Here is a 27,781-nt window from a genome sequence, read left to right as displayed (position 1 = left end):
CCAGCTAGGCTGTGGTCTACAGGAAAGAGGTGGGGTCCCCCTTTCAAAACTGGAGTGGAGCCAAAGGAAGATTTCTTCAGAGAAGAACCAGCTGTTAAAATCCAGACAAGACAAAAAAGGGATGTTTAAAAGCTCTTAATGGAGGGTGGAGGAGGAGATGGGATAGTGCTAGCTTTCACATGTACATGACTGCACACAAGGGCCACAGTGTTAAAAGAGAAGCTTTGAACTTTCTGTCATCTGTACAGAAAACCTTTAATGCATTCAGATCAAATATCAAATTTCTTTCTCGCCAAAGTGTCTCACAGTAGTATAAATTTGGTTTCCTGTTTGTCATACAAGAATTTGTTCATGCTCTAGAGTTTTTTTTAAGGTCGAGGTGTGCAGCCCCCAAACCGCTGTGTGCCAAAATAAGACCAAGCAAGTGTAAACAAGGGTAAGGCTTCATAGAAGCTGAGGCAGTGCTTCACCATCTAATATGTGAGGGTTGGAATCAATTATTAAGACCAAACAGCGTCAGTAAGAAATGTTGATTTACTGTCTTGTCATAGTTGTCTCTCTTTTCATGTTTGCATGTAGTGTACTTTGTGTCATTAAAACTGACTATGAGTGGAGGGGTTTTCCCTCCCTCTGTGTCTGCTAGAGTGGGTGGACGGTGAAGCCATGAACTATGCAATCCAGTCCAGTGCTTCGGGGCAGCCAGTAAAGTGTGCACTATTGTGTACAGCTGAAAAAAAGAAAAAAAGAAAAAAGAAAGAGAGCAAAGAAGGAGGGGGAAGAAAGAAACTCAGTCCCTTTGTGTGCAGAGGACCCAGCAGGAAAGCGATTTTGCAATTACTCCAGCTTGCCGGTGAAGCAAGCTTGGTTCCTCTTATCTGCACACACTTGCACAGTGGACTGTCTCACTCTGCACACTGCTTATACAAGCACATACAAGAGTGAGCGTGTGTTTACAGGCTGCGTCTGGGCGCGCTTCAAGAGCCAACAGCAATGCAAGTCTTCTGCCCCTGATGATGAAAGCAGACGTCAGACTAGCCCATGAATATTGATACGGAGGTAGTCTGTTTCATAGACAGAACAGAAGGAAGCAAGATGGCTGCCCTTTAGGATTTGTTTAAGAGGAGACCTAGACGGTTGGTTGGAATTCTACAAAGTGGAAGGACTTAAAACAAGGTGAGAGAGTTTGCCTGTTCTTGCCCTTTTCTTTTGGCCTCCAGAGTCTCTTTAATGGCTTCAAGCTCTTTTTGAACAATGTACTGTCCTTTTTAAAACTGTGAGCTGACATAAGAATGAAAGGATATTAGATAAAGCTTCCCCAACATGGCTGACGTTTTCTGTCTGTCTTTCTCCCTCCCCTCTCTCTCTTTTTGTTGGCTTGTGCAGACAGAATGTATTTCAAGCATTTAAATCTCATTTATCTTCAGTCATTTTTATCTAAGATGTTGTGCAGTGGCCAGCTTTAGGTATGTGTCTACTTTGAAAAATGGTGATCTTTGTGAGGCTGTTGGCCAATTCTTCTTCAGGCACTATTTCCCAATACATCTCCTGTGCTGAGAGAAAGACTAAACAGTCACACTGCTAACAAAATTATCTTATCTGTTCAGTATACACCCATCTAGCTAGACATCTGTATGTCCAAGAAAGAGGCATTTTAGGGTCTGAAAAAAAATAAAATCATAAACAAATGAATAATATATATATATATATATATATATATATATATATATATATATATATATATATATATATATATATATATATATATATATATATATATACATGACAAAGTTATATTTGGTACATTTCTCCTTTATTTGATATGTGCTTTGTTGAATGTAGGTGTTTGGCTAGGATTAGTCAAGCTCCTTGCTTTCATTGACAATGACAGGCAGACACAAAGACTGGAACAGTCCTGAGGATTAAAAACAAAACAAAACAGAAGAGCGTAGTGGTGGAAGCCCACAAGGTCAGAAGTTTTAAAAGAACTGAAACCCAAACCCATAGCACCATTAGCTGAGGGTCACCAGAGAGTGGAATTTTGCCTTGTCTGAGTTTAATAGAATTTCCATTGTTTATTTGTACACAACATCTTAATTGTGTTTATGTCTACATTTTATGCTTACAGTGAGTATTTTCATTAGAATGTTACAATTAGAGAACATCAGTTCTCTATATAAATCAATTAAATAGTGTGCTCAATTTTATTTATATTCCCTTAAGATATTATCCACAGTTCACAATCCATAGTGTTTTAGTGGCCTGGAACATATATTTGCATATGTCTGACATTAAGCTATATGCTATTGAAATTAAGACTGAGCAAAGAAAATTTCAAATGCTTAAATAACTTTTACCGTTATATTTAGAAAGACAATATTCAGCTGGAAATAACCAATTCTGAATGTTTCAGATGTATTTATTAATTCATTGTTGCTTTTGACAACTAACAATCAAACATATTAACTTGAATAAACTTTTATAAAAGGCTACAGCAGCAACTCTTTTATCTGCACTAATGAATTGCAAATGTTACCATTGCTTAACTGATTTAACAGCCCTATTAGAATTTGCATCATAATTGACTGCTGGAATAATACAAATGGGAGTCTTGTTCTCTTATTTTGTGTATTTAGCTTGTGTATTCCAACATTCTGTTTAGATGTGAAGTGTGGAAGCCCATGCCTGCAAGGGGATCCTTGATGGATTCTAGTCAATAAACATGATAGAGAGGTGGTGCAAATGCTAATGTAACCACACTGAAGGAATCTGGATACTTTATAAGCTTCCATTCAAACTTTACAGTATCTTTGGGATAGATAATTATTTGATGATAGTAGTGGTGATAGAGCAACACATAAACATATTCTACTTTAATATAATTGTAACTCTTTCATGTCTAAGGTAACTGGTGAGAATATTCAACATTAGCTGGATCTTATCTGGACTGGAAGTACACACAGACCCTTTTCTCTGATAAGAGTGTTTGGTACAAAATAATAATGTACTTCTGTTTAGTGACAGTAGATTTCTTTGCATGATAAGAAGACTTTTTGTTTGCTGTAGACTCAAATTATTATTTATAAAAAATATAATATATAAAAATACTGAAATGTTTTTATTTGATTAAATGTATGAGGTAAAAACAGACATCTGATTTTTATTTATTTTTTATCATCTTTTCTTCCACCATTTCTGTCACTTTTAATTTGGTTTTGCTTGTGATTTGTGCTCATCATATTTTTGCTAGGGGTCAGTGTTTAAAAATTACAATTTAGGACAGTTTCTCTAAAAAGACTACAGCATATATACTGTACTGTATATCAATTATCATAACCCTTGGCCAAAAACATTTCCAGCCTGCATAATCATTTCTTGTCTTAGTTAACAGCTTGTACTGCACTTGATTCAGTAATGTTTTAAGCATTTGTGTCACAATAGCTCTGAGTAATGAGATCTATATGACACCATATACACATTTGTCTCATCCTTCAATACAGTCATTGGATGTTTGCATTTTTGAAGAGAATTTTGGGCTTTTAGATTATGTATTGTTGTCAAGGTTTAAGTCTCAGGCGTGAATTGAAGATCGCACTCCACGTGCGTAAGCGCACATGGTCGCTCTGTTTACAAACATTACCTCACAACCCAGTCACAGGGTTAGATGGAGAAGTGTACTTACACCAGCCAAGAAGGTCACTGGAAAGCACGGTCATTGACTACGCCAATTAAGACCCTTTCCAGAACATTTGGATTCAAAAGTCTTTAGCTAAGTTAAACTCATTGCACATGGTTTGCATAGTTTCTGCCACCTTCGGTTCTCTGAAAACTACAAATGTCTTGTGGTTAGAAGACTTGGCTGAATATATTTGTAAAGTTCAGTGAATCACTAAAAAAGATTTGTCATTACTTATAAAATAAAGTAATGATTGGTACTGTACTTCTGAGAAAAGCAAATGTTCATTTCATCTGTGGTAAATGAAGTGATGATGCACTTATGAATGTGGTTTTCAGTAGGGTTTTTCTTCAGTTCCAGCTGTGTGGATTTAGAGAAAATCTGGTTGGTTACAGCTTAGGCGTAGAATAGTGGTTCATAACAAAAATGCTTGATGGGTTTCCCCTCAGAAGCAAAGATTTAGAAAAAATATGTCAGGCTAATATAAGAATCATATGCCACATGACCCCCACATAGGGGGATTTTGCCTTTATATGAATTGCTCAGAAGTAAGTCTACCAAGAAGAGGTCTGTTGCATGTGTTTGTGTAACATTTTGTCTGTGTATGTGGGGGTGCACACATTCAATACCACTACAATACACACTAATCACAGCCTCAGAGCAACAAGGCCACAGAGTCAAGAAATCTAAAAGGATCTTTCTCATAAAATACTTCACAAGAGCATTAGCTGAAATAAGCTGAAAATTGAAAAGGAGAAAAAGGGGTGTAAGATTTGCATGTATATTCACTGGTTTATAAGCCAAAAGTCACCTTGTTGACAGCAGATTTACCACAGAGACAGCTGGACCTTAATGTGATTCAAGACTGTAAACTACCCGTAAGCCTTTTGGATGACATTTCAAGAGGTTAAAGATGAGCAGGGGTCGATCTGAAATTTGGGTCAGACAGAGGATGTCTCAAAGTGGTCCAATACTTTTCATGTGGTTTTTGTGTCAGAGACCATATCTGTGCAATGCATTTCCCCCCAGTAAAAAAAGTAATGCTGTATCAGCATCAGCAGAAGTTTGGTGAAAAATAAATTGTAAGATATTGCAAGCCAACATGAAATGTAAAATACATACTCTGTCAGGAAATTAAAAGTGTTGGGTAAAACTTTTTCCTGGAAAATTGCATAATGATAATTGTACGTATATATGTATTTATTTATTTTTAGAGCTGTATATAATACTGTTGTGGATTTACAAGGAATAATGCCTTACAGCTCCCAGGCCTTAAACAAAAAAAAGATTTGTTAAGATTAAGAAACTATGACCGGAACAGGATTAATTAGCAGTATGCTATGAAGTCTCAGGTTAAAAAGTTGTTATGAGTGTAAAGCCTATTTGCATCTTAAATAGCAGGAATGTTTCATAACTTAGTGATATATCTAAGAGGAATGCTGTTCCAGAGACACTGGAATGCTACTTTGAAATGACAAATTCAACATGACTCCTACGTCCTTAACTGTAGAGCAGTAAAACCATCTAGACACAAGTCAAGCAGCTATTAGAAATGTTTGATCCAGTGATTAGTATTTCCATTTTAATAGAATTAAGAAATAATTTGCTTAAGATCCAGTCTCTGATGTCCTTAATGCAGTCAACCCACTCTGGAGTAGAGAAAATACAGAACTGAGTGTTATCCCCATTATAACAAACAGCTAAAGCCACCAAAAACATAAACCTGACTACTTAAGGTTACACCATATAAATATTTTAATGGTTTGGAGTAGTACGACTTTTTAATATGTAATAATAATATATTCATTACATTTACACATGTATATGGAGCAATGGAGTAAGTGCAAGGAGAACAAGCAAAGGCCTGAGACTGAGCATTTTGGAAACCACCTGTGTCACTTCTGACACCTTGTTATTTATACAAACAAAGTGATTGACCTGAGAAGTCGAATCTTGCACCTCAAACAATAATGCACTACTAATCCCCAACACAGATTGGCCACATCAACTCTTTGTCTCCTCTATACTGAATGTTGTGTACTGCCGTGTATCAATGGGATAGATTTCCCCCACGTTATAGGAAATAATGCAACTTAATAAACTCAATAAAGGGATCACTGTTAGAAATACTACTATATATGGTTACTCACAACATACATCCTTATAAGTGCAATACTCCACTGATATGGGGTTGATAGAGAAACTATTTTTAGTGTTTGAATCAATTCTATTTGGTAGGTTTGGATTTAATACAGTTTGTTTAACTTTTATTAGTCAATGAGAGGTATAATCACTCTGTGGCAGATTAGTTGATTTCATGCTAAACATGTATGATTATGAAGCAGAATGGTCCCTTAACATTTCGAAGGATCTCAAATGAATTGATATCAATCAGACTTAGCTTATCGTGTGACAGTTATCATCTACAGAATATCTCCATCAATCAGAACTCACTGTAATGAAACGATTATTCAGAAAATCTATGACAAAGTCTGTATAGCATTTAAATAAAGCACAAGTGATTTCCAGGTTTTCTATTTCCTACAGAAAATAAATAATAATAATAATAATACATTTTAAAGTAAATTTACTTTAGAAAACTGACAGCTGCGGTTGCCAGATATTTACTGATTTTATATTTAAAATTTAAAATATGGTAACAATATACAGTACAGACCAAAAGGTTGGACACACGTTCTCATTCAAAGAGTTTTCTTTATTTTCATGACTATGAAAATTGTAGATTCACTCTGAAGGCATCAAAACTATGAATTAACACATGTGGAATTATATTTGGAATTATATACATAACAAAAAAGTGTGAAACAACTGAAAATATGTCATATTCTAGGTTCTTCAAAGTAGCCACCTTTTGCTTTGAGCTATTGTAGAAGCCTTTCTTTACAGTCTCCTTCTGATGAAACCTGATGTGTGATTCAGCACAACTGCTCAAATGTCCTTGGCATTCCTTAAGGATGCAAGTAGCTGGATAATTTTTTGTCAAAGTTGTATACTTCTGGTATTGCATTGAGGTTTAAAAAATATGAAACCCGACTGCAGCTAGCTCAAATTATCCCATCCACAGGTTACACTTCAGTTAAGGTTTAGTTTTGCAAGTGTATGCTGAATGGATGCTATACTTTAACTTACTCCTCAGCAAAACTATTATTTATTTATTTATTTTATTTATTTATTTTACTGTAGACTTTTTCAAAATGAAATCCATTGTGGCTCAGGCAATGGGCAAAAAAATCAGTGCATCACCAATATGTGTAGGGGAAACTGTGTCAGGACTTCTGATGGGATTGGACAGTGGGAAATTTTATTATCAAAATCCTTAATCAATGCAGACACATATGGCAATCTCAAATATCTAACATTAAGAAGCTTTACTTTTTTTAGCCTTGTTTTGTTACTCTGGACGATTTTCTATTTTTTCAAGTGGAAGCCCCTGTCCAGATATGAGAGTTACATTTAAAGTGAAGAGATGGCTGTTGCTTCTCAGCTTTCATGTCATGGTAGTAAATAAAACTCTGTCACATACAAATAAAAGAGAGCTGATCCCACTAGAATCAAAGTGGTTAGCACATGTGTTCATTCTTTTGCATTTTCTCTATTTCTGTCCCTCTCTATCTGTGTCAGTCATTAATCCTCAGTTAATTTTTAAAGCAGATGGCCATGCAGCACCAATATAATGATCACCATGGCTACCACACTCTCTGAAAGAAATTTGCTTTGCCCTGAGCACAGTTCATCAAATTATTCAGTTATTTTGACTGGAGCACATAAAAAGAAATGGGGAGGGGGTAGTAGTAGATGGAGAAGTTGAGAGGAATGTATATTGGAAGTATTTTTTGGAAGTTGATTTGGAGGAAGGGAGGTTGTTACTGTATATGACAATGTGCATAATTATACATTAATTACACTGTAGTAATCTGTGGCTGTATTTACTGTGTTTACCGACAGTGTTTGATTCTGAATAAAGGGTCAGCAGGTTCAGTCTGCTATGTTATAATGTTAGTTATACAACTTGCTGAGTTAATTATCATCCACTCTTCTCAATCGCCACCACAGGTAAGTAAAGAGGCAGTGTGTATGTAAATGACTACCAAACTACGTACTACAATAGATAGACAGACGGAAGGAAGGACGGACAGACGGAAGGACGGACGGAAAGACAGACAGACAGGCAGATAGATAGATAGATAGATAGATAGATAGATAGATAGATAGATAGATAGATAGATAGATAGATAGATAGATAGATAGATAGATAGATAGATAGATAGATAGATAGATAGACGTAATCTGTAACAGTGAACACACCATAGAAACTGCACATTGTATGAAATGTTTCTGTCGTTATAACATATTTTTCAGTCTTAATTCTGTCATGTCAACTTGATTATTTACAATTTTTCAGCTAGACTTTCTTTCTTATTAGGCTTAATTTTTTTCATAGCTAACACAACATAATCATTGATTGTATCAATTCAGGTCATGCAAAGGCTGTTTAGAGTGAACCTGGGCACAAAGACTTGATTGCAAACAGCAGAGCCACATCTGCCTTCTGTTAGTAACAAAGGACAATGGCAAGTCTGACACAGACCTGACTCTTCAGAGGGGTCTATGAGTGAAATTACAAACAGAAGTGTATATCTGCTCAGCTTTTGTAATCTACCTCTATTAAAATCCTCTCCCACAAAGAGGATTTGAAATGTCATTGGGGATGAACAAAGCGTGCAGACAAGGAAAAATGAAGCAACTTTAAAAGCATACAACAACTTCTACTATTTTGTCATCTTTTCTATTCTGTTGTTTTAAGAAGACTAAAATCAGAATGTGATACATACAATTAAAATATCACAAAACAAACTTGCAGTGCTCTTCCAAACAGACTCTTAGGCATGTCTCATAATTTCATCCCCCGTACACATGCTGACTCTCTATAAATACCCGTTCATTTCAAAGGGGTTCTTTCCTCTTTGTTTCCATTCTTATGCTTATGTCTTCTTGCCTATTATTGAAAATGTCAAAATGTCACGGATGTTGTTGGCACCATTAAAGCTTAGGCTGTGGAGTTCAGAGCCCAAACTAGACAAGTTTGTTAGAAATGTTTCCTGAGTCATAGTGCTGATGTGCTGAATGGAGCGAGAGTGCAGTTTTTTTTCCTGAATGGCAGCATAACACTTGAAAAGAAAAGATACACTGGTCATGATTATGTTAAGTGGCTTGTGGTTTATTTTGTTACTCTTTATAGAATCTTGGAAAATATATTTTCAAGTCAATGTTGGCAAGTTCAAATCAAAATTGTAGATAAATGAAAGCTGACATTCTTGCTGAGCTTGTTTCCTTGTCTATATGTCAGGGGAAAATAAGGTATGGTTAACACACTGGAGAAGTGCGAGAAGGACACTTTTACAGCCATGCATGCGTGACATTTAAAGCACACTTGCACATGAGCTATATGATCAAATTACAGTGGGAGGAACCAAAGGATGAAGTTTCACTCAAAACCACAACTGCAGTCAAACACCTATCAGCAGTATGTTTACTAAAGCTGAGATGAACAACATGCTAAATGACGTTATCTATTTCATTACTGGAGTATCCAAGCAAGTTATGTTTTAAAACCTAAAAAAGGGGGGGTTGTTCTTTTGCTCTTCATCCATTGATTGTTTATAACTCTGTAACTTCAAAAGAATGACCTCATACCTGTCCATTTCCTTAATACTTTGAAAAAGATTCAGAACTGTGCAGGAGCAAGTGGTTCTAAATGTTTGTTCTTGATATGTATACACTATCGTTGAAAAGTTTGGAATCTGTAAGATTTTTATATTTTTTACCAAAGTTTCTTATGGTCATCAAGGCTGTATTTATTTGATCAAAAAAAAAGAAAATTTTGCGAAATATTATTGCAATTTAAAATAACAGTTTGTATTTTAATATACTTTAAAATTTAATTTATTCCTGTTATGCAAAGCTGAATCTACGGCATCATTACTCCAGTCTTCAGAGCCACATGATCCTTCAAAAATCATTGTAATATGCTGATTTGTTATCAATGTTGGAAACAGTTGTGCTGCTTTATGTTTTTTGGAACCTGTGATAATTTTTTTCAGGATACTTATATATATGGAATAATAAGGAATATGGAATATGAAGGAATAAATGATATTTCAAGGTATATTAAACTGAAAACCAATATTGGAAATAATATCTCACAATACTGCAGTTTTTCTGTATTTTTGAATGAATAAATGCAGCCTTGATGAACACAAGATACTCCAATAAAAACATTTAAAATCTTACTGATCTCAAACTTTTATGAGATATGTGTGTAAAAAAAAAAAAAAAATATATATATATATATATATATATATATATATATATATATATATATTAAAACATATTATTTAAACAAATAGATTTTGCATATTTGGAATGCCTAAGACCAAAAGAGAAAGAAAAGAAGAAGATAAAAGTTATTTAATTATTTATTTGATTGTCTGTTTGCTGTAGTAGTGTGCTTTGGTGTACACATTTATTTAGTAAACTGGAAGATCATAGTCAGGAGTTTTTGAGAGATAATTTTAAATATACAAAAATAAGAAAAGAGAAAATAAGGAAACTCAAAAAACAGGACAGACAACAAACTGAATTCAAAACCACTCCCAGTTGTCAAGAGACAAGATAAAGATATTTAAGATAAAAAAAAATTAAATAGTTTGTTTTTATGTAAGACTGTAAGATTCACTAAAAGGTACACTTAGGCACAGGATTTTCCACAGAAGTTCTTGCAAAACATATTTAAATGAATCATATTTAAAACAAAAAGGCATTAATACTTCTTTAATTACATGTATGGACACAGCTAATGGAAACCCATTGTATGAAAGATATAAATAGGCAGCTTTCAGCTGAGATCTCGTGCTTTTTTGTGCTGTTTTCAGTGTGGGTTTATTCTACTGTGTCAAGCTGTTTGGCTTTCTCAGCTGAAGGGAAACCCTGAAATGGCTCTGGAGTGGACCATATTCAAGTTTCATGTAGCACACATGCAGGCTGCAAACCAGTCACAATCTCCCCTTTCCAGAAATGATGATAGATTAAATGTTAAAATGTGATCAAACTTTTATTAGGCGTATTGGATTGTATCCAGTCAAAAATATCACAGGGTAAGTAACAGAAAAGTTGTATTATTATTATTATTATTATTATTATTGTTGTTGTTGTTGTTGTTGTTGTTGTTGTTGTTAACATTATTAATATTATTAACAATGTTTTATAAACAACATCAGAAATATCAAAGACTTCATTAGAGCATTAGAGAACACAATTTTGAGGTTACAGTGACATCATTTATGAACTTGGAAATTAAAGAGTTAAAATCTTGGAATATTTTTAAACATTTGGTAGTTTTGATCAGGACTGAGGTTGATTAATAGATTTATGCAATAATTTTTGAAAAAAATATTTATCTGATACATTTTTACAGCAGTTTAATTTAGTGGATGTTTTCATCCACGAACATACCGAATTTGCCCACAGTGTACCATTGAGTTTTTGAAAAATTTCAGCATTTTCCCAAAATATGGGTCAAAATAAGATTTGTCACCAAAAATCATTCCATTAGCTCAAACACAGAGAAAGTTGTGGCCAAAATAAGACTCAACTTTACCTTCTTGTGGATTAAAACGTCCCCAACAACGCATAAGGGTTAAAAAGATCCAGTTTAAAGGAAGACTCCAATTTTTTTTTTTTTTTTTTTTTTTTTTTTTTTTTTTTAAATAAGCTCATTTCCCAATTCCCCTAGAGTTAAACAGTTGAGTTTTACCATTTTCGAATCCATTCAGCTGATCTCCTGGTCTGGTGGTTGCAATTTTAGCTAAGCTTAACATAGATCATTGAATCTGATGAGACAGTTAGCATCTCTCTCAAAAATTACCATATTTATTCTATATTTTTCTTATTCAAAAGTTGACACTTCTGTAGGTACATTGTGTACTAAGATTGACAGAAAATGAAATATGTGATTTTCTAGGCTAGGAAATATACTCTCATTCTGGCATAATAATCATAATCTAGGAACTTTGTTGCCATACCATTGGTGCAGCAGGTGCAGTGATATTACACAGCACCTGACAATAGTCCCCAGCTAGTTTGTGTAGTTGCAGTTGAGCTGCTCTGGTGATCATGTCTGCTTTGAAACAGGGGCAGAGTCTGACTTGAGGAGGGAAACAACATTTGGAATTTGGAATCTTTTCTTTTGAATTTATATCTTTTCTGTGCACCTCTTTAGGTAATTTCTGTTTTGATAATTTTAAATTGTTTGACAGTCCAGATCACTAGCCAGCAGCCCACACTACTCCAGAACATTATGCTAACAAAAATTATGTGTTTTTACTATTGGTAATATTCCATGTCTTCCATGTAGGACGCAAAGAGGGCAGCCTTGTGAATGGACCCTGAGCAGACCAGATGGAAACAGAAAAGACCAGCCATGAGACGGAAAAAAGTCTGATACTTTCACAAATCAGTACAACTCAGCAGACAGACCCTCTTCTCGCCAAGCGCCAGAATGGAGATCCGTTTCAGCAGTTCAACGGGGACACTAATTGGAGCCATTTCAAGCCCAACACAGTAGTTTACCCAATGAAAAGTCAACAAGAGAATTGTTCTGGGCCTGCTAATATGCAAGGGATATTGGATCAAAGCATGCATGAGATGAATGGACAGATGAAACATGCTCTTAGAGAACAGACATTTTTACATTTTCACCAGCCTAAAAAACTCTGCACTGATTCAGAGGTGAATGGAAATAAGGATCTGAGTATTTGTGACAATAGAGATGCAGGAATGGAGAACCATTTAGAGGGATTCCCTAAGCATAATAAACCAGGGGATTTTGAGATAAAACATAGTAAAAGAAACTGTAAATTTCCCAATGGGGATTTATTCTTACTGTCAAGGAACAAGCAAGTTCCAATGCCTAATGGTGCTACAACAAGCCCACCCTCAGTAAAGGGTACAACTGGTGACCTCTTAGAGAAAACACTGTCTCAGTATTACCCAGAGCATGTGTCTATCGCACCTCAATCCAACTCATCTCAAGCAGATCAGGTCACCAGCAACCTGCCGGAGCAGGAAACTTCACCTTCATTAACCTCAGGTTTTCCAATTTCACCCCAAACATCTGCCTCCCAGCCACTTGCCAAGGCACCCCTAGAAGTAAAAGGCAGCAATGGCTACAATACAGAATTCACAGTGAATGAATACTTTAGTTTTGTAGCCGAGCAAAAGAAGCCTACTTATCCTCTCTCTGACCTACCAGATATGGGAACACAATTGCTGAGTCAGAAAACTTCAGAGTCCAATGTGCCATCACAGACAGGCATCAATGGTTGCTCACAGAGTCCAGAAGATAGAAAAGGCCTTCCAAATGATTCTGATTGTTTAAGCAAGTCCAACCAAGATTTTAGCCATAAATCTTATATATTGCCCCCAGTGATGGCAGGAGCACCATCACAAAACACTCAGACAGGTCAGCAGAACCTACAGATTAACGTGCTACAGAAACAACCAACAGATGAAAGCCTCCATGACAATAGAGACTTTTCCTTGCCACAGCAACAGATTATTGAGCCACATGTAGTAGACAGCAGCTTGACATCCGAGGCCTGTACATCAGCTTCTCACAATCAACAAAGTGAATACAAAAATAAGACTAAACCAGATCAGGAAAAGACAACGTCAGAGAATACAGATCACTCATCCCAGATGAAATGGATAGATTTAAACTCGGCTTCAGCACCCCAGCCATCTACTGAACACCCCCAGATGTGGGATTTTTTTCTTCCACGGAACCACATGCAGCAGCATACAATCACACAGAGCCAAAGTCGTTGTATAAATTCCATGCCCTCAAACAACTTTCGGTCTCAAAATTTCAGTAATCCTGGTTGTCCCTCATTTGAAAATAAGGCACAAGATGGTTACAAAAACTCCCTACCTCCTACACAGTTCCCCCACAATTCTGTCCCTGAATGTCAACAGAACCATTCTGGTATGCAAGATCATAGTAACATGCAATGTAACAAACACACATCCCAGCAACTGTGCAAAAATGATCAAGACCAGATACAATCCCAGAGCTTCCTTTCTCAGCCACCATCTGCTGAGCCTCAACAACAGGAAAACAGCACAATTCCCCATCAGCTCCCTCAGGATAGACAGAATATGCAAGCAGCTCCCCAATCACAGGATGTTTCCCAGAGCCAGGTAGATGAACCACTCTTGAAAAGGCTAAAAACAGAGGGCTGCCTTCATTCAGAATCCCAGAAGTTATCTCTAGGTACAGAAACACCAGCACAAACACTGTCTAGTCCAGCTACGAGAGAAAACTCAACATTTCCAGGCTTTTCTAAGTCAAATGTACAATTCTTAACTAAAGAAGATGAAGCTCTAACAGACAGAAAACTCCAGCAGGACATGCAATACTTTCAGAACAGCAGTAAACAACATCCAAACTACCAGCAACCCCTCCAACACAGGACACATAATCATTTGGAATTTCCTAATTCTCTGATTTCTCAATCACAACTGTCACAAGTTTCTAATAGTCTTCAGATACCTGCTCAAATATTTACCAAAGCTGAATTCCAAGAACCCTTTGGCCAAATCCAGAGAGATTCTCTGCCAAGCCAAGGTGCTCAAGGAGATATGCAGGGGCACGCAGCCTTGCGAATGCACCTTCTACAGAGGCAGGAGCGACAAGGCCCCAACAACATCAGGCCAAGTATGCCAGTCATAAAAAGTGAAAACTGCTCAGGTTTAGAAACCTCAGCTCAATATCCACCAATAGAAGTACAACAGCAAGATCAAAACAAAACCAAAGTCATGCCAGTGGTACTAAAGCAGGAGCATCCTTCTTCATCCTGTGAACAAAGCCAGCAGAGGAGTATTATAGCAGCCATGGAGCAGCAGTTAAAACAGTATCAGCTCTCACCTGTGTTTGAAAGAAAGTCTTTGGTCAACAAGTCACCCAATAAGGTGAAGGTAGAGATGGCTGGGGCTGTGACTGTGCTCTCAACCAGTGCTGAGGGGAATGTCAAGGAACAGTGTAAACTTCAAAACTTCACCCCACCTAAAAAGATTGAACCTGGGTTACAAACCTTTCTGGAGTCACCCATGAAGCTGCTTGATACACCAATAAAAAACTTGCTAGATACACCTTTGAAGACACAGTATGACATTCCGTCTTGTCATTGTGTTGGTAAGAGGTTTTACACAGCTACTTTTAGTCCAGTTTTTACACATTCGGTATTCTTTATACATTAGAACCATTCGAACTATATTAGATCTTCTCAACCTGCAATACTTAATATTGTTGTATCTTAGTGATATTTTGTTTCTATTAATGACATTAAATCACATGTTAGTTAAACTTAGTTTTGTTTATGACCATCTACTAATAATACACAATATATTTTGCTTATTTTTGAATCCACAGATCAAATCAGTGAAAGGGATGAAGGCCCATATTATACTCACTTGGGATCAGCACCAACTGTTGCAGGCATCCGCAAAATTATGGAGGAAAGGTATTATATTATGAACTCTAATGATATTACAAACTAATATACCATATATTACATGGCCTTTCACACCGCAGGAACCTTTTCATACTACCAGAACTAATTGTGGAACCACCCAATTTTGAGCGTTTTTGCACCGCAGGAACTAGGTGAAATTTTTTCAAAAAAAAAACTGCCTTTTTCGAGAACAAAATTAGCTCATACTCCATGGGCAGGGTCTAACGATCACAACTGGTACTAACCGTAATGTAAGTAGACATTGATTGGCCAGACACATTTGAAAACGCCTTCACCCGCCATGATTTAAAACGGCGTGTAACACTGTAAACATTGTGTCAACTTATTTCACAAGTATGATGAACAGCGATAAATATACGGACACTAAAGTGCAGGCACTTGTAGGAAATGTAGCACTGCCAGTTGTCGTTGGAGATTCTTAATCCTCCTTTCCGTTCTTTTAATCGCTTCATGTATACATCGACATTCCATGTCCATTACTGTGAAACCCGGGAGACACAACAAAATCACAGCGTCCTCCTTCCTCCTGTTGTTAACGTTGTTGAACACCATGCACAAATTACATCGCTGTTGACCGGCTTACATCACGTCCTAGTACACACTGTTGGTGTGAATGCTACCCTTTAAATGGTACTGGGAAATAGTCCTTTGGTATTGTACATTTAGTTCTGGAACTAAGGCAGTCCGAAAGGCCCTAATATTATTACCTTTCCCTTTGACAGATCCGGACTGACTGGAAGTGCCATAAGGATTGAAAAAGTTGTGTATACAGGAAAGGAAGGGAAGAGTGGGCAGGGCTGTCCCATTGCTAAATGGGTAAAGACTATTTATTTTCATCCTGTGTTTTCTGTGTGTGTGTATATATGTATTGCCTCTCTTTGTCTGTTGAATATTACAGTGTTTTACGATTGCTTGGACACAATTTTAAAAACTAGGCTCATTTTGTCAAAAAACTACACACAATGAACACATCCACAAGTGTCAGAACATCTCAGATCTTTTGCAAAACAAAGCATATATATATAGTACATCAATATATTAACACATAACAAACATAACACATGAGACCTCTCTGGCCAAAGATGTTTCCCCCTATTGCTCTTCCTGCACCACTGCCTTTTATTTTTGTTGAAGACAAAAATTCACCTGTTAACGTTTTATAGTGCTTACACCTTGATTGTTGAGTTTACAGTGAAGCACACCTGATGGCCATGTCTGAGCAGTAGGTTCATATGTGTAGTATTTTGGAAAGCAGTGTCTTGAAATGGCAAAGAAGTGACATTATGATAGATTTCTTTGTCTAATATAGGAAAGTGTGTTTAGTGCTTTGCAAAACAATGTGTGTAGTGTTTTGTAAAAAGTGTGAGGCTGAGAATGTGCTTATAGTTAGACAGATCTGGGCTGAGGTTTTCTTTTTAAGTGTAGGGTTTCACTAGCTGTATGTTATTTTTAATTTTAGTATCAATTGTAAAAAAATGTAAAGCATGTTTGTTGGTTTTCAACAGCGCCCCCTATGGAAAACACAATTACTTAACAGATGTCTCAAACTGATTTCTGTATATTTTCTAAATATATGTGTACATGTGCACTATGTTGTCTAGGTAATACGGAGAGCAAATGTAGATGAGAAACTCCTGGTCTTGGTACGAGAGCGGGCTGGTCATTCATGTGAGACATCCTGTATAGTAGTGGTCATCCTAATTTGGGAAGGCATACAAATCAACCTGGCTGACCGTCTCTACTCAGAACTCAGTGACACTCTAACAAAACATGGTGCCCTAACCAACCGCAGATGTGCTCTAAATGAGGAGTAAGGACAAATGTTTATTACTACTTTCTCGCAAATACATTGAACACTCAGACATTAAAACTCATTATTATCAATTCTTAGGCCTTTTTTATTGCTATGTATGTTTCTAACCACTTTCTACTTAACATAATAGTAATGTATAGTTATGTTCCCGATTAAAAAAACATAAAATCCTAGACATTCTTAGGTATATTTACAATATGTTATTCTTCAAATTCTGGTTATTGTCTTCAGGAGAACATGTGCATGTCAGGGTTTTGAAGCTGATGCCTGTGGAGCTTCTTTCTCCTTTGGCTGCTCGTGGAGTATGTACTATAATGGCTGCAAATTTGCTAGGAGTAAAATCCCTAGAAAGTTCAAACTACTTGGGGATGATCCCAAGGAGGTGAGATGCTCACACACAAACACACAGCTGATTACATTTGAATTAAGGGCGTATAAAATTAAAAATAACAGGAGTATTTTTATTCCCTTATAGGAAGAGAAACTGGAACAAAATCTCCAGGGTCTTGCAACTTTAATTGCCCCAACGTATAAAAAAATTGCGCCTGATGCATACACCAATCAGGTATATATATCTTTGCTTGAGGTTTTATACCACTATCAAGAATATGTAGGATTTTTACATTTCCTGAGAAAGTGGAATAATAAGCTGCAGTGATGTTGTAATATTTGAAAGTCATAGTAAATTGCATATACTGTGAAGCATCTAAAAAAGGCGACTAAAATGTTAGAACTAAATTTAAAATTTTTATATCTACCTATTTTTGACAGGTAGAGCATGAACACAGAGCTCCCGATTGCCGTCTGGGTCTAAAAGAAGGCCGGCCGTTTTCTGGAGTTACAGCCTGTTTAGACTTCTGTGCCCATGCCCACAGAGACCTTCACAACATGCAGGGGGGCAGTACTGTGGTAAGAAATAAATGCTTATGATAGAGGGCCATAATAAGACAAATGAAAATCTTTCACTTAAACCACAAGATTGTTTTACGAACCAAAACAAATAATTTACATTTTGCTATATACCTTGCAGGTGAAAAACTAAAGAGGGCTAAAACAAAGTAGAGTACACAATATTAAAAATTCCAAACCTCCCTCTCTACCCCTGTTGTAGGTCTGCACACTAACACGAGAGGACAATCGTGAGATTGGAAAAATTCCTGAGGATGAGCAGCTACATGTGCTTCCCTTATACAAGGCTTCATCCACTGATGAGTTTGGCAGTGCTGAGGCTCAGCTGGAGAAGACAAAGACTGGTGCTATTCAGGTGCTCAGTGCCTTTCGTAGACAGGTGCGTATGCTACCAGAGCCTGCGAAGTCTTGCCGACAGAAGAAGCTGGATGCCAAGAGAGCTGCAGCTAACAAACCAAACAACCCCAACACACCTAACTCTAAAATGGACAACACCCAGCAAACAAAGCAGAAACAGTCCTCTTATGAGAACCCAGGCCAGACTGTAACAGGTATGGAAGCAAAGCTTCAAAAACAATTATTCAGTTATATATATATAGTTTATTTGAGGAAGATAAATGTAATTATATAACCAAGTAATGGCACAGATTCCAAGTGTTTGTCAATATAACAACTGAAAGTTTACATTTTGGTCTAATCACATTATTTCTTCCAGGCCCAGGTAATGTGAGAACAAATCTTGACCCTAGGCATCTCCCACATGCTCATGCTGCCCATCAGCCTCAGCAGCAGCAAGCACAACCTAATCCTAACCCCTCTTACACTGTCCCACCATTTCCTAGATTCTCAAATGCATCAGGAACCTTCTTAAACAGTTCTAAATCTGCAACCCCACATCCTCAAATCCCATCTTCTGCCAGTCCTTATCCCTCTCCTTTGCATGCACCCAACTCTTACATTAATGTGTCAAATGCACCCACCCCATATCCCAGGTCTCTTACACCCAACCCACTTTACACTGGTTACCAATGTAATGGAGGACTCCCCATGGACAACTACCACCCTTACTACTCTTCCAATCTAAAGCATCCAGATATGTATCATCTTCAGAGAAATTCACTGTACTCTGAGCAGCAGTACAACACACCTCAAAATTACGGGGTAAACTACCCATCACACTTTGGAGAGCCTAACTTGCCAGTAAATGGTTATGGTACTTGTAACATGAAACCTGGCATGCACTCCATGGAACGTTACCCAGGTTATGGTCCTAATATGCCATCTGATACCTTCTCCAGGCCTCCCTCTGCCCATCAATATTTGGACTATGAAGCTATCGGCAAACCTCATATGTCACAGAATCCTCAAATGTTTCCCCAAAATCTCAATAGATTGAGTATGCAAAATAATAAAGATTTAGAGATAAACAATGGTATCTCTCAGGTGTTTCCTCCTTTGGGTACTGAATGCTTCAACCCAATCCAACCTCCAGGTTTGAGGCTTTCCAGTGAAAATGCCCTTAACCCCATAGTCAAACAGGAACCCCCTACCCAGACTTCAGAACAAAAAGAAAAAGAGGATGTGTGGTCTGACAGTGAGCACAACTTCCTTGACCCTGAAATTGGAGGAGTGGCAGTGGCACCTAGTCATGGGTCAATCATTATTGAGTGTGCTAAGCGGGAGCTCCATGCGACTACACCACTCAAGAAGCCTGACCGCAACCATCCTACCCGTATCTCTTTAGTGTTTTACCAGCACAAGAACTTGAATGAGGCAAAACATGGACTGGCTCTGTGGGAAGCAAAGATGGCAGAGAAGGCCCGAGAGAAAGAGGAGGATGCTGAGAAGTATGGTACTGAAAATACATCCAACAAGAGCAGTGGAAAGAAGGTAAAAAGAGAACATTCTGAACCTTCAGAGCCTCCATATAAGCAGTTCCTTCTCATGCTTAATGAGCGGTCAACATCCTGCACTACCAATACATATGTAAGCACATCTCCCTATGCCTTCACCAAAGTGACTGGGCCTTACAATCAATTCCTGTGAAAACCTCCATAGGTCCAGAGCAACACAAGCGTAAGAGTGGCATCAGACAAATTTAATGGTTCTACAATATAGGGTTGCAGACCTCTATGCCACTGGCCAAATAACCCTTAATGCTTTTTCAGTAAAATACCCCTTTACCACCAGAAGGAACCGGGTGCTGGAGTGCTCAGAGTTAGTGCTATAGCTGGTTCGAAGTGGGTTCGATTTGCGAGCCCATTAAGAACAGGTTTGCTTTGCCACAGACTAGAGAGCCACCACAGAGCCAGGTCTTACGTCAACGAATACGTCTAATTTTTCCCAGCAACGCTTGTGCCGAAGTGCCAAACACACCATAAACAATGGCAGGAGAGACGTTTCTATTGATGTTGGCTTTGTGAACCTACATCGGTTATCAAAACCCAACAAATCGAACAAATGTGTTCATGCAGCTTGGCGTAATTTGTTTAGCCGAAGATTTGAAGTTATTAACAGTAGATAGATTCATTATCCTACTATATGGAAATGCAGATAATCAATGGGTTTTTCATTCTCCTAAGAAGTCAAGCTTTACTGTTTTAATCAATTGGAAATATTTATTTATTATTTAATTGCTATATGATAACACACAGTTCTCCATCCATGGTGCACAGTCCAACAAACCATGGAGATGGATATATTACTGGGAGAGAAAAAAGCTAATGTTTGGTGACTTCTGTGGCTAATCACTTTTTTATGGTGCTAGGGAGTGTTTTAAATGCAAATGTTTTCAAATGCCTTTCTTTAACAACACTTAACAAATCACTTGTATAATAATTTGAAGTAATACACAGGAAATACTTAGCTTAATTAGTGTTTTAAAAGCACTTTTTTTATAACAGTGAGGGTATAACTTTATGCCATCTAATTTGAAAGACAATTCATTACACTTCAGCCATTTTAGTTTCAAAATGTGAAAAACAATGATGAACTCCATGGTGGCTAGTCAAACATCATGTATCAGCCTTTTAAAGAATTTCTCTGGTGCTTACACAATTTCAGAAATCCTTTATACTTACTGTATAGTGAGCCATTGAGGGTCAATTTTGCAAGAATAATGTTCTGATTCACTAAATGTGACATATCAGAACACTGAATACTGATACTTAGAGTCAAGAAAGACAATGGTCGATATTAGGTCATTAAAGCATGTATCAAGGAACACATAACAGGGTTACCGTTGCATCAATGTCACTGTTCCAAAGGCAGCTGGCTTGGCTTGCTGTGGTGGCTATTACATAATGCAACTTTAGCTGTATAAAAAAAGTTTAGATTTGTACAGTAAATTATTATTATTTCGAATGTATGCTTAGATAATAGTTTAGTAAAGATGAGTACTATTACTTTGGGTTTGAACTGATCTTATTTCAAATGGTGCTACTTGACCTGCTATACATATAATGTGAGAATTTCTAAGGCTGTTGAAAAGGCTTATGAATGACGTAGAAAACCCTACTTATCATATACCTCAGAACTAGTTTGGCAATAGAATTAAAATACCAAGGTGTTTCTGTTCTTTTATTTCCAAACACTTTGTAGCAAATATAACAAAGACCTTAAGGCCATCATTGATGCTAAGTTCATTTCTTACTTTCTTCACACTTGATCTGTTAGAAAGTATTACTTGTCTTGAACTTCAAGTTTCAATGGAACTGCAAAATCAGGGATATCAGCTCATTTCTGTACATAAATATCACTTGTGTTCATGTTGTCTTCTCTAAATCAGGTTTGAGCCTTTGTATTTTAAATCAATCTAAATTTCTTGTATATACTACACACATATCTAACTTTGTTACAGAACTAAAATTAAGAATCTGAATTTGTGAACTGCTGAAGCAGAATGCTGATAAACTTTTCAAGAAGTAATTTTAAAACATTTTAACATGCACTGATTTAAAGGGAAAGTGTCACAAAATATATAATGCAATGCAGTTGCTCTTTACTGAAAGGTAAGACCAAGTCAGTTCAACTTTTGTGTGCACATTAAATGCATATGTACATCTTGAGGCTAAATGTATATACAACCACTAAACATGGTAATGCCTCTCACACAACCCTGTCCACTGAATCAAATTAGAAAAGTTATGAATAATTGATTATAAAATATATACAACTCATTCCATAATTAAAGCACTTCATTTGATTTTTTTTTCCAGAAATAATACAAAACAATCTATGTAAATTCAAAATAGGTAGATTATTGTAAACTAAATAGATTGTGCCACATTGTATATACTACATTCTTGCGTTGCAGAAGTCTAAGTCCATGTTATGTACAGTTTAATTTAATGTTAAAAGTACCATTTCTCCACACATATAATATAGATTTTGCCCCTAAAACATCTTGTTGGTATTCAGGTCAGCTACGTTTTCTTTTCTTTTTTTGAATACAACAGCAAAGTTTAACAAACAAACAAATTTAAATTAGGAATCACTTTGAAGGACTGACTAGACACTTCCAATTTATTGGTTTAAATTTCTGTGCACAGAACCCAGTTTGAGTAGCAGGTTGTGTATGAAGCAAAAGTGGTGGTTAACATTTAGTGAGTGACGAGAATAGCCATACTTGAAGATGTTCGGAGAGTTTTTGAGTGGAGTCAACTTTACTTGAAATGACTTTCTGACTTCAACTAACGAACTGGGGTGCGCAGCTTTTACATTAAGCTTGCGGTTTATGTAGTACACCTATTGGTATTTTGCCATTAGACACTAAAGGTATAATTGTGCTATTTTCTGCCTTTTTGCATTGCTTTCCATTTTCCCTTACAATTTGTAATGCTTAAAACATTGAATTAAGAATGGCTTTGAATACTGTAAGTATTGTAATGTACTGAAGAAATGAATGCATTTTATTTGAAAGCTGTTTGTTATGATTTGTTTTCATTCCTAATATTGCTGAATTTTTTTTAAAAATAAAAATCATATTTATTTCAAGAATATACTGTAAATTGTGCAACTTTATATTTATCATTTTGACTCCTTTAATGATTAAATAAACCAAAAATAATAATATGGTTTTATTTATAATTTGAAAATGGTACAATTACAAACAGTGTTTACAAAAGTATTTGAAGCCGTGATGTTTTACTTCTTTACAACACTTTGATTTTACATTACTAACAAACAATGACGTCCAAGGGTGTGAATAATTTTTACAATAACTGATAATACAATTTAAATTAGAATACATTTAAAACAATTCTTCTTTCAGTGCATTAATTAAGCTTTTTTTATATTAAAGTAAAAAATCAAACACTTTTTCTTTTGTTAACCCTATTATCATGGAAAACAAAACAAAGATCATTGAGTTTATTTCCTATATACTAGTACTTGATTCTGATTGTATATATTCCAGAGAAAGAAGTAGAATATCATTTATTTTTTACATCAAGCAGGGAACTTCACATTCTTGCTACAGAGTTGGATTTCTTGGTCATCTTGACAAGACAAACTCTTCTTGTCCAAATACCCAATGCATAATGGTTCCTAATGTCAGCAATTGCAAACTAAAGTTTTCTTAACCTTGTACCTAAGCTTAAACTTGTTCACTTGCTCCTAAACGACTTGTCAGAAAGAGTGTATAAATAGAAATAAACGAAAAACACACACGCATGAAAAGACACGGTTTGAAGAACAATAAGGAAAAATCTTTAGAAACTAGAGATTAACTGTTCAATCTATAGATTATGAACATGATCTTTGGCACTGAAGCATGTGCTTTTTAAGTACAGAAACATGTTCACCAATGTTACTGCAAAAATAACTTGGTCATTTTACCAAATTAATGAGTGGTGCTTGTGGGTGTGTCTTGTTCTAATAAATAAAGCAATGTTTTAAAAAATAAAACATTAATAAAACAAAAATCTTTGCACCAAGGACATTACTGAACCCAAATAAAGGCATCGTCTGGCCTTTTCTACCTTCTTCTGAGATCACACTGCAAAGAGGTAATGATCTTTTACTTCGTGAAGAAGTGCCATTTGTCCACTGTAAAATAGAAATGAAGTTAACAAAGTCATGTAACTTGTAAAAGTATTGAAAAAAACATAAAATACAAATTTACCTTCAGATGGTACTGGAAGGGGTTCCCCATATTCTGCAGCCTACAACAGCAAAAGAGAATTTACCTTCGGTCTAATAGCAAAAATTAGCCAGTGAAAGAACATAAATACTTACAGCTTCAACTACAGTACTGGCCTCTGCATCACTGCATTTGAATGGACTCTCACATAAGGAAGTGTTTTGACTAAGAAAGAGATGGATCAAAGTAAATACCATCACGAAAATCTAAACGGTCATCAAAATGACTATCAAAATATCAAACAATTGAAAATGAAGAAAAACTAAAATGTATCACAAAAAGAAACTCTGCTGTCATTTAACAAGTCTGAAATAAAAATCTAATCTTACACTCACCAAACAATCTCATCACCTTTCATCTTTGTTCTCATCACTAATGCTTTCCAGAAGCTGTGTGTTGATTTTATGACTTCTATAGCAAAGTCCTAACATGATATTAATAAGATTATATTAGATGATTGATCATCAAGTGAATTATCGAATTCTTTCTCATAATCAATCTTCCATGATACACTACCTTATCCTTGAATTTTCCATTGAATGCAAACTGGTTCTCAGGCTTCCCATCTGGCACTTTATATTTTTTAAACCAATCCACGGTAGCCTCAAGGTGACCAGGCTTAATCTTTCTCACATCCTCAATGTCTGTTAAAGATACACTAGTTGAGATTACAGAGTCATAAATGCCGGTAATGTGCTAATAACAAAAACATTTTTACAAATGACTCACTGTTAAGGCTTGATGCATCAGGGTCCTCTATATTGATGGCTATTACCTTCCAGTCAGTCTCTCCTTCATCTATCAAAGCCAGAATTCCAAGAACTTTAACCTGAATCACCTGCCCTGTTACACACACCTGTAACACAGAAATATACAGTGGCTTATAGAGTAGTAATCAGACCCATAACCAATTTGTGTTAGGAAAGAAAGAAGAATGTATTATGCTAAATAATTATACACTGATGGAACAATGGGCCAAAAATGCCACCTACACAGCATTAGAAGGGGGCAAAAACTGTCAAATAGGTATGCATATATTTTTTTGAAAAGACTGAGAAATATTGATTTTAAGGTTTCAGTATTTTTAACTGAAAGCAAATTTTAGTTATAGGATTGTTGTTGTAGTTTAGTTTTTTTGCTTGTGAAATGCAAAACTGCTAAATGTTGCAAATAGTTTTGTAAAATATTATATAAACCAGTGATTCCACCGACCTTGGAGCCAATCTCACACACGTCTATGGGGTCATTGTCTCCACAGCACATGGTTTCCTTGTCAGTATGGCTGGGGTCTTCCCATGTCTTAAAAAAAAGTATTTTTAGTATTTATGCAAACAGACAGAGGATTAAAAATTAAAAAAAATTGCACACATACACACAACGCAAGAATACTGTACAATTAAGATGTTCAAATCAGATGGCAGACAGTTTTGAAAATCATAGCCATAATCAAATCTATGACATCACCTGTGGAAGTGCACCATAGTTCCAAATGTAACCTTTGTGTGGAAAAATGTTAGCAACATATCGCAGCTTGCCTTTCTTCACATCTTGCTTGATTGGGTTCAGTGGTTCCTTTGTTGCTATCTGTGGATAAAAATAAATAAATAAATAAATAACATACTTTTGCATTGTATTGAGCACAATATCAGAACACACAATATTTAATTGATTCAAAATTTTAATTTAATATCAAAATGAAGTTTTTTTATCGATTTGGTACATACTGTATAAGCATGAGGCTACACAGCCCACATACAAAGCTAAATTAGCTATATGGTATTATTTATAATTATTATTGGCAAATAAATCTTCCTTTTGGCAACCTATTGATATATAAATAACTGACTTGATTTTTTAACTCTCTTTTTTCTATTATTAATCTTATGCAAGTCTTATATTCTTTCTATTTTTCTTCTCATGCAAGTCTTATATTCAACATTAAATTAGCTTTCTAATTTATTGGCCAAATCAGCCAATGATCAATCAAAGTAAGCACTAGAGAATTGCTGGTCATCTTAACCACAGTCAGACACTAGAAAAACTGATACAACTCTAAAAATATACTTGCCTCCATCTTGGCATTTGACCAACGAGGTACTTCTACAACCATATTAAACCATATCTGTTAAAGACAGCACAAAATGATTAACTTATATTTTGCGACAATAAGCTCCCAAAATGTGTAGATTGATGATGAATGGTTACCTCATTAGTTTTTAACTTCTTTGGTGGAACACCACATTCCTGATAGGTGAGAAACAAAATGCCAACAAATTAGAAAAAAGACTGGGCAAGAATTGTGCCTTTTATCTGGATGTCAATTAGGTTATTCAATTAATTACTCATTTATTTTTTACTATCAGACATAACATCACTGATTTGAAGTACATTACACAAACCTGTTCATCAGAAACATAGAGAGGGATGTCATGGAAAGGGGATATGTACTTTCCGTCTGAACTTTCTGCAAAGCAAATGTTACAATCTGTATCATTCATCCGATCTAAGGTATCAATGAAGTATTATCTAACGTTTCTCTGTAAATTTAAATTACCATTAGACCTTGCGTATTGATAAAGTGAACAAAATACAACGATAAATTACATAGTTTTATAGATAGATTTTTAACTTGTGTGAATGTAACTGTTAATGCATGCATGTTCTGTCTCTTACTTATGACGTTCAGAATTCTCCCACCGTTAGAGTGCATAAATCAGCGGCGATATTGTCACCAATAATCATTTTATTTGAAAATTGTGAGCAGTTTATAATGCTCGTTTTTATGAATGGTATTAAAAGATAAGAAGGGCGAACTTACTCAAGTAAACCCTATAGTCAGTTGAGTTTGGTCGTCCTCGCAGCTCTGTAAGGTAATGCGCCATTTTTCTAAAATGAATGTAAGTAGCTGAAAATATAGGCGTGCTTTTTCTAGAGTACTGTGCAGAGAAGAAGGTAGCAGAAAACCACGTGGCAGTGTGAATAACTAAACGCATTATTTACATCGATGTATGTTCCTGCTTGCGTTTAAACGTGTCGCGTCACAAATTCTCTTTTAGATATTCTATACTGCCACCTATAGACAGATGACCGTGAATCACAGAAAAGGTTAGCCAAAGTATCTATCCAAGCAAATAAGCAAGAATGAGGAACAGTGTGGATATTACCTGTATAGAGAGATTAATTGAAATTTAAGTTTCACTCAATATTTTTTGTTATTAAGTTTTAGGGTTATTTTAATTAAAAAAGAGCCATTCGTTTGGCTATACAAGTACAAAAAGTGTAAGGCAGCTGATGAGTGCTCAGTAGGGGGTGCTCTTCCTCTTTCAATGGCTGCTAAAATTGACAGGTAAAAACTCAGCTTTAATGATGTAGATAACTGCATTGCCAAATAATCACCTTTTTGTTTTGTAGTTACATACAAGAATATAACCTTAAACGTTCTTAGCAGATACAAATGAACCAAATGTTTACTCCAAACCAATCACACATTGTTCTTCAGGTATTGTTAGATCCAATAGCTTTGTGTGAGAAGACTGAAATGAAACTTATTCAATGATAATCTTTTCCTCTAAAATCTAATTTGTATCTTAACCATTTCTAAATGTGCATGTCATATTTTAGAGATGTTTAGA

General features: G+C 36.0%; 2 protein-coding genes across 2 annotated transcripts; one reads left to right on the top strand and one right to left on the bottom strand.

Moving 5' to 3' along the window:
* Nucleotides 1-638: 638 nt before the first annotated feature.
* On the top strand, nucleotides 639-22,954 carry tet2 (tet methylcytosine dioxygenase 2). The gene is made up of 10 exons (XM_026204431.1): nucleotides 639-1,173; nucleotides 12,108-14,945; nucleotides 15,183-15,273; nucleotides 16,008-16,101; nucleotides 16,887-17,095; nucleotides 17,330-17,480; nucleotides 17,574-17,663; nucleotides 17,870-18,007; nucleotides 18,210-18,558; nucleotides 18,723-22,954. Exons 2-10 carry the CDS (start codon nucleotides 12,152-12,154, stop codon nucleotides 20,051-20,053), a joined length of 5,247 nt encoding a protein of 1,748 aa, XP_026060216.1. The 5' UTR covers nucleotides 639-1,173; nucleotides 12,108-12,151; the 3' UTR covers nucleotides 20,054-22,954.
* A 474-nt stretch (nucleotides 22,955-23,428) lies between these two features.
* Nucleotides 23,429-27,227, bottom strand: ppa2 (inorganic pyrophosphatase 2). Its single transcript, XM_026204432.1, has 12 exons — nucleotides 26,968-27,227; nucleotides 26,549-26,613; nucleotides 26,355-26,393; nucleotides 26,218-26,271; nucleotides 25,614-25,733; nucleotides 25,362-25,448; nucleotides 24,879-25,005; nucleotides 24,666-24,793; nucleotides 24,485-24,573; nucleotides 24,245-24,314; nucleotides 24,132-24,171; nucleotides 23,429-24,055 (listed from the first exon to the last, which is right to left on the bottom strand). Exons 1-12 carry the CDS (start codon nucleotides 27,140-27,142, stop codon nucleotides 24,027-24,029), a joined length of 1,023 nt encoding a protein of 340 aa, XP_026060217.1. The 5' UTR covers nucleotides 27,143-27,227; the 3' UTR covers nucleotides 23,429-24,026.
* Nucleotides 27,228-27,781: the final 554 nt, after the last annotated feature.

The sequence above is a fragment of the Carassius auratus genome, chromosome 26 (assembly GCF_003368295.1).
Source record: "Carassius auratus strain Wakin chromosome 26, ASM336829v1, whole genome shotgun sequence".
NCBI classification, from domain to species: Eukaryota; Metazoa; Chordata; class Actinopteri; order Cypriniformes; family Cyprinidae; genus Carassius; species Carassius auratus.
Note: the sequence above shows the minus strand (reverse complement) of the source record. Positions and strands in the feature narration are given on the sequence as shown.

What these genes read in the sequence shown, in the direction of transcription:
- ppa2 (XM_026204432.1), bottom strand. Translation starts at nt 27,142, where the DNA reads ATGCGTTTAGTTATTCACACTGCCACGTGGTTTTCTGCTACCTTCTTC. An exon ending in ACTATGGTGCACTTCCACAG is followed by an intron (nt 25,449 to 25,613) that starts GTGATGTCATAG and finishes CTTTTTTTTAAG; the next exon opens with ACATGGGAAGACCCCAGCCA. An exon ending in CCAGTACTGTAGTTGAAGCT is followed by an intron (nt 24,172 to 24,244) that starts GTAAGTATTTAT and finishes TTGCTGTTGTAG; the next exon opens with GCTGCAGAATATGGGGAACC.
- tet2 (XM_026204431.1), top strand. Translation starts at nt 12,152, where the DNA reads ATGGAAACAGAAAAGACCAGCCATGAGACGGAAAAAAGTCTGATACTT. An exon ending in CGCAAAATTATGGAGGAAAG is followed by an intron (nt 15,274 to 16,007) that starts GTATTATATTAT and finishes TCCCTTTGACAG; the next exon opens with ATCCGGACTGACTGGAAGTG. An exon ending in TGCAGGGGGGCAGTACTGTG is followed by an intron (nt 18,008 to 18,209) that starts GTAAGAAATAAA and finishes CCCCTGTTGTAG; the next exon opens with GTCTGCACACTAACACGAGA.